Here is a 12,945-nt window from a genome sequence, read left to right on the forward strand (position 1 = left end):
GTATACTTCGTCACGTGCAGGCAGCTAGGGGGCGAGCGCGTCCCGCCTCTGGCGCGTTCCCGCCCCTGCTCATCAGCGGGGAAGCCGATCCAGCGGGCAGGCGGCTCCGATTGCCGTCTGACATCCGCGATCTTTCCCGACTGAGAGAAAACAACTGTCAGCTGTTGTAAACACAGCTGACCGTTCTTCTCCCTGGAATGATCACAGGGCCCCTGTGATCCTTCTATATAGGATCGCAGGTCTCTAGGGTCATTCCACAAGCCACGCCCCCTCACAGTTAGAAACACGCCCCTAGGTACACATTTAACCCCTTGATCACCCATAGTGTTAATCCCTTCCCTGCCAGTGTCATTATTACAGTAACAGTGCATATTTTTAGCACGGATTACTGTAGTAATGTCACTGGTCCCCCCAAAAGTGTCAAAAATGTGAGTCAGGGGTCCGATCTGTCCGCCGCAACGTCGCAGTCCCACTAAAAATCGCAGATCACCGCCATTACAAGTAAAAAATAAAAAAAAACAATAAAAATGACATAAATCTTTCCTGTAGTTAGTAGACGCGATAACTTTTGCACAAAGCAATCAAAATATGCTTATTGCGATTTTTTTTTTTACCAAAAATATGTAGCAGAAAACAAATTGGAAAAAATTTTGATTTTTAATTATTTTTTTTTGAGAATGTCATATAGCAGAATGTGAAAAATATTGTTTTTTTTTTTTTTTTTCAAAATTGTCGCTCTTTTTTTGTTTATAGCACAAAAAATAAAAATCGCACAAGTGATCAAATCCCACCAAAAAAAAGCTCTATTTGTGGGAAAAAAAAGGACGTCAATTTTATTTGGGTACAGCGTCGCACGACCGCTCAATTGTCCGTTAAAGTAACGCAGTGCCAAATCGCAAGATAGGGCCTGGTCATTAAGGGGGCAAATCCTTCCGGTCTTAAAGTGGTTAACCATGTTAAAAAAAGATATGAAAAAAGGAAACAAATGCAGCCACTCCATCAAAGTTACATTTTGGTTCCTGTGTTTAGGTACGCTTTAAACACCATGTGTAGAATCTTATTTTGATCCATTAGAAATGATCTTTCAATATTCTGACTGCACTCCTTCTGAAAGCTGATCTTTGATTGCTGTCGCTACAACTGTCATTTAAAGCGGTCTCCTCCCTCCTCAGGGGAGCGTGTTTATTGTTCTACAGTAATCAGCATTTATTTCAAATAATAGTACTTCAAGCAGTAATGTTCCATAAATGCACGTTGTGTTTTATTCTACTCCCTAATTATAATCTTAGGATTTGAATTTAAATGTCAATTAAATTTGAAATATCTACATTTGTCAGTGATTCCTGTTTCTGGCCAAGTTGATGCGAGGCAAGCCTGTCCGTTCATTCTCACCATGCATATCATACTCATTAAAAATAAACTCATGCCGTTGTAATAATGCACACAGGCCCCACGCTACCCGCGGCTATAGCAGGATGTGTGTCTGACATGGCATTTAAAGAGAAGCAAGCTGTCACTAGTGTCATATGCAGGTGTTAACACAAGGAGGGTGAACACTTGGACAGAGAGGAAACATGCAGTGCATTATGGGCAGTGGCCTCGATCAATAACGACGTGTGTTTGACATATTGAGCCTCTGCTTAGCGCAAAAATAAAATTTAATATGTCAGTAGTAGAAAATGTTTAAGTTCTCTGGGTGTTTTACATCTTGCAAGCCTTGCTTAAAAAAATTATAGACTGATATAATATAACTTCTTCAATTTTGGCCTGATGAAGAAATCTGCTGTCTTCAAGAGTAATTTACAGGAAAACTCAAGGCAAATGTAAAACTTCCATAAAGTATAAAAGTAGTAATTAATGATAGTTTAGCTCCAAAAGTCCCATCATATTATGCCCTGTTATTAATTTCTGGTTGTGTACAAACAGTCTTTTAGGGGCTCATGTTTTTTAAAGCAGTAGTCTTGATGCTCCATTCACACCTGAGCGTATTGTTTTCAGGCGTATTTTTGGGCTTTTTCAGGTGTTTTTGAGCTTTTTTGAAGCTTTTTTTTGGCTTTTTCAGATGGTTCTTTTTGGCTTTTTTCATGCTTTATTTTATGGGCTTTTTTCAGGCGTTTTTTTGCAGGTATTTGGAAGCAGGCATTGACATCTAACAAAAACGCTTGTAATCTGCCAAAAAAGAAGCTCATGTACTTTGAGTTTCAGGCGATAAAACGCTCAGATGTGAACAGGGGCTATTGAAATGAATGGGATTTTGCTTGTTGGACGTTTTGAGACCTCAGAGATGAGCGTTTTACGAGCTGAAATACGCTCATGTGTGAACAGGACCTTACTGTGTCCATATGCTGCTTTAAAAAAAGTCACATTTGTGAAGCACATTTGTGCTTTGGACTTAACTTTGAAGCAGCCTAGCTCCACTAGTTTCAAAGACTAGAAGCAAAGAAGTTTTAGTAGGGAGGCAAACCTGGTTGCATGACTTGTCCAACCTCTCCTTCAATCAGCAAACCGAGGCTGTAATAACGGTTTGCAACGGGTGTGGTAGAATTCAGTTTGGAAAAACTGGAGCTCTTCTTTCAATGTACAAAATAAAACAACCCCCCCCCCCCCATTTATAAGCTCAGCACTCATCACCTCTTTTTTTATCTTTGTATAAAATCCCATCCCCTTTGAAACACCCACCCACATCTTGATCTCGGGTGGCACTCGGGTGGCCTGCACCTGTCCCCACTATCAGCTGCCCCTAGCTGTACTTAATTTCCCCTACACAACTGCCTGTGCCCTCTCTGTGCTGCCTGTCTCCACTAACTGCCTCGATCTCTACTGCCTGTCCTCACCATTCAACTGCCTCCCTCTGTACTGCTTGCCCCTACTATTCAACTGCCTCCCTCTGTACTGCTTGTCCCCACCAGTCAACTGCCTCCCTCTGTACTGCATGGTCCCACCATATAACTGCCTCCCTCTGTACTGCTTGCCCCTACTATTCAAATGCCTCCCTCTGTACTGCTTGTCCCCACCATTTAACTGCCTCCCTCTGTACTGTTTGCCCCCACCATTCATCTGCCTCTCTTTGTACTGCTTGCCCCCACCATTCATCTGCCTCTCTCTGTACTGCTTGCCCCCACCATTCATCTTCCTCTCTCTGTACTGCTTGCCCCTACCATTCAACTGCGTCCCTCTGTACTGCTTGGCCCCACCATTCAAATGCCCCCCTCTGTACTGCTTGTCCCCACCATTTAACTGCCTCCCTCTGTATTGCTTGTCCCCACCATTTAACTGCCTCCCTCTGTACTGCTTGCCTCCACCATTTAACTGCCTACCACTGTACTGCTTGCCCCTACCATTCAACTGCCTCCCTCTGTACTGCATGTCCCCACCATTCAACTGCCTCCCTCTGTACTGCATGTCCCCACCATTTAACTGCCTCCCTCTGTACTGCTTGCCCCTACCATTCAACTGCCTCCCTCTGTACTACATGTCCCCACCATTTAACTGCCTCCCTCTGTACTGCTTGCCCCTACCATTCAACTGCCTCCCTCTGTACTGCATGTCCCCACCATTTAACTGCCTCCCTCTGTACTGCTTGCCCCTACCATTCAACTGCCTTCCTCTGTACTGCCTGTCCCCGCCATTTAACTGCCTCCCTCTGTACTCCTTACCCCCACCATTTAACTGCCTCCTTCTGTACTGCTTGTCCCCACCATTTAACTGCCTCCCTCTGTACTAACTGGATAAAAGAAAAACGCATATGTAGAAATATATTCCCATGGGGAATGCTAATACAGTGTATCTCTTTAGATGTTACGGTCTATAGATAGCACGGTCTAGGGTCCCCAGCAAGCCGACGCATTTCGCAAAAAGGGCTTCCTCAGGGCCAGAGAGACCAAGGCAGACCAATATTTCCAGCTGCGATAGAGACCTTGGCAGACACATGCGTTGAGGGGCAGATCAGTGCGGGCAGATATACGCAAGAGGTTATAAGCAATAGAATAACTGCAAATATGTCGATTTTGGGGGAGAATTCACAGTCAGTATCCTCTCAAAATTATCACGGGAACCCCAAAATTACAGGCACCAGACACGTTCCTCGTCTAATATTACATCAAAGTAAATGGGGTCTCTGTTAGAACCACTGTATACATGAGGCAGATGCTTCACAGAGTACACTTTATATATCCATATGTATTGGCCATATCATAGACCTTACCATCAAAGTGAGGGACTCCTTACATCCATCTTTTGCCACGGAGATCTTCCATGCTAGTGTGGTCAGTTTATGTCTTGTGTCATCCTGCTAGAGTACAGTGTGCCTCAATCTTCCATAGTCTACGGAAAAAGCCTTGCCCTCCTCCCCTCCTCTCACTGCACTCAGCATGGGAAAGGGGGAAGTGACGCTATGCCGCTAAGTTTGATTGTGTTCCATTGCTATGGAAATGCAGAAGCTCAGCGGCAACGTCATTTCCGGCAATGATGCGATGCCCCTCTCTCTTGGAATGTCCATCCGTGGATCGCTCAGTAAGCTAAAGCAATCACGTGACCTGCAATTTACAAGAAAGGAGTTTCATTATAGCAATCATATATGTGGAATAATGTGTTTGTCACCAGTGAACTTTACAACTACTTTAATATATTTGCTGCCTAAACCTACCAAGATCTTCTGAATGATTTGGCTGGGGAGTCTTAACATGCATGTACAACAAAAACTTTTCTACTCTTTTCGTCAAAATCAAAGAGCAATGTGATGGGGAGGGTTTTTTTTTTCGTAATAAAATATATCCAAAGTCAAAAGTTTATTTTAGTTGTGGATAGAGTTGGTAATTATAACTTCTGTGGGGATTTTGTTGCTGTGTGTGTCCAATTGAGGAGATTTCTTTTCACTTTTTGTTCTGGAGAAGCAACAGGAAGTTAGATAAAATCTCCCAAATGAAAGTGCCCCCAATGGAAGATTTCCTTTCTATTCTTGTCCTGGTGAAGACTAACAGTTTTGTTTTCCCATTACTTTCTGATCCTATGATAGTGAACGCCAGATCAAATAGAGAGGATGAATCCCAGTGGGGACACAGAAATAAAAACCTAATAAGGGCTTTAACTTTTTTTCCCCTCTTGTTGCAAGTGATGCTTCAGTATGTTTAATTGCTGCATATTGCCAGTGATCATTTATGCTGTCCAGAGACAAAGATCTTAGGATCATGTATCATGCATCAAAAAACACAATCTAGGGCCAATGTGGAAGGGATGGTCACAAATAGAGCCACTGAGGCAGGCATTTGTGGAGGATGCAAATACAAGGGGAGCCATTGACATTCTGATGTCCTGGGACCTATGAGCTTGGCACCAATTATCTGCCCCGTGAGGCTGAATATGTGAGTAGAGGTATATAGTTAAGATCGGTCTCAAATATAAGCTATATCTTCAGGGGATAAGACCTCCTTGTGGATGCTAGACGTTGTGGCTCTATTGTCTTAGAGAGTGATCTAATATCTGGATATTTGTACTCTCCAGTCCTTCGGTGGCTCTATGGTGAATCATCTTATATGTATACTATTTGATGGTGACTGCCCCTGCCCTACATAGTCCCGACGCTAGCCCCGTGACATGTTATGCCATGCCCCTGATTCCATGGGAACAGCAGTCTTCATGGTCTCTTTGGCCCTGAGGAAGCCTTGGTGCGAAACGTGTCAGCTTATGGGGACCTATAGACTGTGCTCAACAGAGACCACTGTTACCCACTTGGTATACTGTATCAGCGTTCCCACAGGGAGCATGTTTATGTTTTTTTATATATATGTCTACATGTAAAAATGTTTTTTCTTTTATTTTTGTGATTTAATAAATATGTCTTTTATATGAAAATATTATGGCTCCATTTGTGACCATCCCTTCCACATTTGCCCTCTTAAAGTCCCACTACTGCCTAGATTGTGTTTTTTGATGTCCTATATTGGGATTATGGCCAGCTAATCACGGTACTTTTGTTCTAATCATGTATCATGCTTTGTTAAATTTCTTGAGGAATAACTGCCTCCTTCTCTTATTTTCTCAGCGTTGTGAAGCCCACACGCCACTATACTGTCTTCCTTTCTGAAGATTCTTCTGATGATGAGTTCCTGCAGGAGGAGGATCCTGTGTCTGCCTTTTCTGAAAACTTTATCTTCTCTGCTCCTTTTGAATGGTCTCTGTCTTCAACTGTCTCTTCTTTCAGAATATGTAGAGCACTTTGGTGCTGACTTTGTTTTTAAATTTAAAAATACAGTGCAAAAATGTTATGCAGAACTAAATGATTATGGTTACTGAATAATATATATTTTTATCCAATTTTATGGATAAAGTATTTATCCTTTTTGAGAAGCACTAAACCCATGTTATTTGCACTTGCTAGGCCTCAGCAGTATCGAACCTTGAAGGAATCAGACCCCGATGGTGATGAAATGATTAGCCCAGAAAAGGAGAGCGACTCCATGACCGAACAAGACCAACCAAATCCGGATATAAATCTTCTTGAGGATATTTTTAGTAACATAGGTGTAGAATCACAGCCACCACTTCTGAGTCAAGCCAAAAGCCTTGAAGATCTCAGAACTCCCAAAGAAGTCCATGAAGACCACTTCACATTTGATTATCAGGTATGCAAACAATTCATGCTACTGACTGAAAAAAAAAAAAGAAATTATAATGTTTAGTAGCTACGCAGTAAACAATGCTAAATTAATGTTTACGAGGACTGCTACCCTAGACACTAGTCTTTTATTTGAAACTAGACTGCTGCTCTTACGGTTGGTCTTTATCATTTCTATTTTAATTGTATTATTACAAATAAAACCTTGAATGCTGACTCATCAGATTAGACAAATCTAATTTTGCAGGTCAGTAATACCATTACAATCTGACAATATGTAAGGGCTAAGTTGCGCTAATGGGTACTAAATCCACAGGTAAATGTAAGATGAAGCACACTAATGATAGTCCAACATTGGTGACAAGTCCGTATCCAAATGAAAGGCACAGTCCGAAATAAACGATTCCAGTGGCAGATGATTAAACCAACATTCAATTCTCCTTACCAGAATGCAGAATAGAGTTCGCCCCAAACTCAAGTCAGATCTAAACGCTCAACCTTCGGTCGATGTGATCAATTGGTCCTCACATCCACAAATGATGATCATATGCAGATAATAAATAATTAGGGTGATAGTTAGAAGTGGAAGTGACACACAGAGACCTCTCCCGATACCACTGCCTCTTACCAGATTATGGATAAGTGAGAGCCACACAGTCTGAAATGGAAGTGACACACATTCTACTACTAGGAAGTAGAGAGAAGTCGTTGCTTGAAGTGGCAACAGAGGAGACACACGATCGAGTCAGCCCTAGAATTTCTCCTGGTGACACCTGTTCTAAGGATTGGCTTCTGGGGAGAGTGGTTCAACCCATCACATTCTGGGAGAATCTGACATTATTTGGAGGGACCATTAGAGCTATTGGCTCCGGAGACGGGACGACAGACTGTGTGGCTCTCACTTATCCATAATCTGGTAAGAGGCAGTGGTATTGGGAGAGGTCTCTGTGTGTCACTTCCATTTCAGACTGTGTGGCTCTCACTTATCCATAATCTGGTAAGAGGCAGTGGTATTGGGAGAGGTCTCTGTGTGTCACTTCCACTTCTAACTATCACCCTAATTATTTATTATCTGCATATGATCATCATTTGTGGATGTGAGGACCAATTGATCACATCGACCGAAGGTTGAGCGTTTAGATCTGACGAGTTTTGGGCGAACTCTATTCTGCATTCTGGTAAGGAGAATTGAATGTTGGTTTAATCATCTGCCACTGGAATCGTTTATTTCGGACTGTGCCTTTCATTTGGATACGGACTTGTCACCAATGTTGGACTATCATTAGTGTGCTTCATCTTACATTTACCTGTGGATTTAGTACCCATTAGCGCAACTTAGCCCTTACATATACCCATTTTTGCTTGTCACAATTTAAGTTGCTGCTGTGTTTTTAGTATTTAGCGCAGTTATATCTTTCTTTTACAATCTGACAATAGTTTAGGGAAATGGGTGCCCCCTCAAATCAGTCCTTCTTTCTCCTGGGTCAACTGTGTATCCCGAAATATTGGTTTACATCACAAATACAGCCTAATATTATAGAGAAGTTTATTCTAAACCACATCTAGCTGTTTTAGGCTTGAAGGCCATAATCAATTAATGGTATGTTATACTTTGCACAGGCATGAAAATTATAATTTAGTGTTAGCTTGCTATTTAGCACTAACATTCACTTCATGCTAGCTCTCAGACCTTACAAATGTTGACAGCTGATGACTCAGGAGGTTCTTGCAGGATATGGCAGATACTGGGGGCAGACCCTCAAATTGAAAACTATAAATTCAAATATATCAATTTTTGGATTCCCAATCAACATTTGACTGACAAGTCACCACCATGACATACGCCGAACAATATCTTCCAGATCTTGAAACATCTACCCAATGATCAAATTAAATGCTCACCTACAGCTTTGACCTTGCAAAAAACATCTCCAGCTTGGAGGATGTAATGCATATATGGAGTGATGTCATCTCGCAGCCATAATAAATGGAAAACACTGTGTGGTGGGATCAAAGGGGACTCATTGTATTAAATGCTATTGTCAGCACAATATGTGCATTTATTTTGTAAGTGCTTTTAATCCTTGGGAGACAAATTAAACTTTATACAGAGCACACTATGGGTCCTCTTTTTTTTGCCTTACATATGCCTAAATACCTATATGAGTGGTGAATGTGGAGATGTGAAGCACATGATTGTGATTACCTGATGCCTGCACTTATCAAGAGGGTGGTGTTAAGAGATGCTTGATCCCATGATTTTGAATCCTGCAACTACCTAGAGCAGTGGTTCTTAACCTTGTTGGAGGTACTGAACCCCACCAGTTTCATATGCGCATTCACCGAACCCTTCTTAATTGGAAAAATAAAATATGATTTTTTCAAATTCAAAACATAGGTATATATTATTTTAGGTATATATTTATACATAGGTGCACAAAATGAACAAAACCATTAAGAACAAAGAACAAAACCATTAAAACATGATTTTCACACAAAAACAAAAACATAATAATGAATATTTACTGCAAATTAGTGTGACTTCTGCTGTTGTCTTTCAGAGACCAGTTCAGAAATGTGTGGCTTTATATTGGCAAGTGCCACTCTCATGTCATTATCATGTCTCATGTCACCTCACCCTGGCCTGCTGTAAGGGGGGATCTATATGGGGGACGGGACCTCACCCTGGCCTGCTGTAAGGGGGGAGATCTATATGGGGGACGGGACCTCACCTCACCCTGGCCTGCTGTAAGGGGGGATCTATATGGAGGACCTGGTCCCCCATATAGATCCCCCCTTACAGCAGACCAGAGTGAGGTCCCCCATATAGATCCCCCCTTACAGCAGGCCAGGGTGAGGTGAGGTTGAGGTGAGGCTGCAGCACCACTGTCACCACTGGCTCTCTGGCCTCTCACCTGCCGGCTTCTTCTGCTGCTGCGGCTGCCTGGCCTGGTGGTTCTCTCCCGCGCTGCGCTGGGCGGCCGCTGCACGGGTTAGTACCTCCCCCAGACAGTCCCTCTCCGCACCGCACGCCTGGCCTGTCTAAAACTCCCCCCCCCCACGCCACTCCACAGTGTGTGACGCCGGCTCCGACTGGATCGGATTCGGCTGGGAGCCGAGCTGCACAGCCAGCAGTGAGAGTGAGCCAGGGGCAGAGAGAGCTGCGAGCGGAGCGGGAGCGGAAGGACATGCCCGAAACTGGAGAAATAGTCCCTGACAGCGAAGTGGTACTAGCGGAGGGTGTGCCGAACCCTCGAGACTGACCCACCGAACCCCTGGGGTTCGATCGAACCCAGGTTAAGAACCACTGACCTAGAGGGTGAAATAAAGTGTTGTTTGACCTAATTTTTTTGTGAGGTCAAAGCTGTAAGTGAGCATGTAATTTAAACTTTGGGTGGATGCACACATGGCACTGTTGTTTCAAGATCTGGGAGATATTGTTACGTTTTTGTCACAGAGGTGATTTGTCAGCACAATCTGTAAATGGACTTTATGTTTAGACTTCATTTATGATTTTTTTTGGTTGCACTACACTATTTATGTATATTGTTTCACTTATGAGATGCTGTGAAATCACTCTTACAGTGTTTTAGCTGGCAACCAGTAACTCTTTTTTTTTTTGTCAAAACATTTTATTGGTGTAAAACAGAGCACATTGAAAAACAGCTGGTATTGCATGAATAAACAAAAAGAACCAGGGGATGTACAGACCAAAGCAATATTGTACAGTTAGAAATATTGTAACATTATAACATAGTTCTCTACGTAAAACTGTCCAACTGTACCCAAAGAAAAACCCGTCTGAGGAAGCACCAATGTCCGTACATAGTCAGGCGCTTCGGGGGCATCCGTTTAATTACGGGGAGTCTGAAAGTGAAGGCCGAGTGTAAGTAGTGGAGGTGCTCCCCGTAGCCCGATACCCCCATGGGGAACTTGCTGTATCAGGGAACAGGGGGCACACCAAGTATTTGTAAAGTTCAGTTAGGAACAGTTAGCATTGAGGATGCCTAAATGTGCAAGAGGTGAAAGGGTAGGGACTGCTTCCCAGTTGTTGAGGGTCTACTAAGGAAGGGATGAGGGAGAGGGGGAAGAGGGAGATGGGAAGAAAAAAAGGGGTAAGGAGGGGGTACACAAAACAAGGGGAAGGTGGGCATGAGCCTGGAGGGGGTAGGAGAGAGAGGAGGCCTTCGCAGAGATATTTGGCAACCAGTAATTCTTATGGCATGTCATTTTTTAATATTATTAATCATTTCTTAATTTTATTATTTGACTGTGCCGATTGTGTTTTTGCACTATTTGAAATACTTTTTAAATGTTTTAATTGTGAAGACAGTTTTTTTTTTTATGAAACAAAAAAAAAATATTTTTTAGTTGGCTTTATTTTATAAATTAACACAATCTTCTTTGGCAGAGAATGGATCTTACAGTTCCAGAGAGAAATCGCTTGATGCCAACAATGAAGCACAGCCACCCTTACAACAAATTGTGGGGCATGGGGCAGGACGATATGGCAATTCCAAATAAGTACATTCAAACTTCACCAGAAAGATACCAGACCTTTCCCCGGAGTGACACAAGCACACCACAAAAAGAGATTACATCACTTTTTGTAGAAAAAGAGGGACCATCTAGCAGCAGTCAAAGCAGTATCACTATCCCACGGCCACATGGAAGGAAGACTCCAGAGCTGGGTATTGTCCTACCTCCGCCAGCTTCCAGACTCTCTAAACAGCAAAATGCACCAGCATTGACGGAGCCAGGGAAACATCAGCTTGGGGAAAGTATTGGCTTCCCTCTCCAAACAGCAACAGGGTCTTTTGCGGAAGTGCTAGCCGCCGACAGCAACAGACAGGTTCCTGATTCTAGTTCTTTGGACCTTCTGCAACCTGTCAAGGTTTCCACAGATGTTTGCCTAAATGATGATATTCTAAGTCTTTTGGATCCTTTAAAAACAGATCAAAGGCAGAGTGAAGGCTTGTCTACTGTTACTGGGAATATCCAGAGCTCAGAAGCTGCCCATTCTTCTACTTCTCCATGTTATGCTTCATTGCAAAGTGATTTTACTTCTACAGTTTTCCCTCACCAGCTGGGTTTCTCAACCCCACAACCATCATTTGTACATTCACCACTTAATCCATTTATCCAAGTAATGCCGCCTGACCAGTCAGTGTCCATCATAGGTGTCACACCACGACCATTCACTCCACCAGTTGTTTCTAACCCTCTTTTTACCAGAAATGTGTTTTATCACAGTCAGCGACGTCCTGTTCCAGGTTTTTCAGGAAGTGGTCTTTTAAGTCAAGCACCCTCAAGTTCACCAGCCAATCCAATAATACATCAAAGTCACATAACCTTAGAACCAACCCAGAATGTTCCATCGGCTGTCAGTGGTCCTGGAGGACAAAGAACTTTTCCTGTGACTCAGCCACTCTCTAAACCCCAAGATGGCAAGCCCAGGGAATATCCAGTCATTCCTCCCAGACCTTCCAAATTATCAGACCCCGTTCTACTCCCCTCCAAACCAGGTCAGCCCAAGGATCCTTTTGAAGAGCTGCTCAGTAAAACCAAACAAGCAGTAACACCAACATCTGGTAAAGTAGAACAGCTTCGAAAGCGGTGGGAGACATTTGAGTGAGATTCAGGTTCATAAACTTTTGCTGAAAAGCAAGCGACACAGTTGTAAACAATGTTTATTAGCTCTAATGAAAGTGTTTGCTGATAGATTTCAGGCTTAAATATTTTCAATTAAAGGCTTTAATATCAATGGACTTAATAAACAATTGTATTTCTTTGGGTAAGTAGCTCATAAACATGTCCCGTATTTGCTTATGTCTGCCTGACTATTTAAACAATGGAAATAGTCTTGATGTAGAGCTACTGAAACTAGTGCTTTAGTCTTAATAGAAAATGCTTCTGGTGCAGTATGAGCATCCATGTAAGGTCTTCAAGCAGAACACAGTGACACACCGTGATTGCTTAGTCAGCACCCCCACTTGCTCCTTTGGAAGTGGTTTGTGGTGTTCATGCACATGTCATCATAATAACTATTTTAGCCACCTGTAAAACAAATGTAATGAGGTTTATGATTCTGTACATAGGTTTTAAAGCTCCAAAAGCTGCAGCTTGTATACATATCTTTTCAGAGTATCTCAGTATGTACACAGTTTAAAGAAAAGTATGTGGTTTAAAAATACATTGTTCAAAAAATCCCATAGCTGTCTTTAGAGCAGGGGCTGGTGGTGCTCAGTGCTGGGTCAACTTTTTGACATTGGTGGTTTAGTTATATATAACATGTAGAGATTTTCTATATGTCATTCAGACGAGCACCGTTT

At 42.5% G+C, this 12,945-nt stretch overlaps 1 protein-coding gene across 4 annotated transcripts in view; it reads left to right on the forward strand.

Moving 5' to 3' along the window:
• DENND1A (DENN domain containing 1A) overlaps positions 1–12,725 on the forward strand; it is a 1,402,774-nt gene extending 1,390,049 nt beyond the window's left edge. For 2 of the 4 annotated variants that reach the window (XM_082262893.1, XM_082262894.1), the window contains 3 exons: positions 6,041–6,169; positions 6,377–6,620; positions 11,025–12,725. In XM_082262893.1, the coding sequence (XP_082119019.1) occupies positions 6,041–6,169; positions 6,377–6,620; positions 11,025–12,248 (1,597 nt within the window). In that variant the 3' untranslated portion in view covers positions 12,249–12,725. The remainder of the gene's footprint in view (positions 1–6,040; positions 6,170–6,376; positions 6,621–11,024) is intronic. The other 2 variants (XM_082262895.1, XM_082262896.1) reach the window with 1 other exon arrangement.
• The last annotated feature ends 220 nt before the right edge of the window (positions 12,726–12,945 follow it).

Source organism: Pelophylax lessonae (genome assembly GCF_965119305.1).
Source record: "Pelophylax lessonae genome assembly, chromosome: 7".
Lineage (NCBI taxonomy): Eukaryota > Metazoa > Chordata > Amphibia > Anura > Ranidae > Pelophylax > Pelophylax lessonae.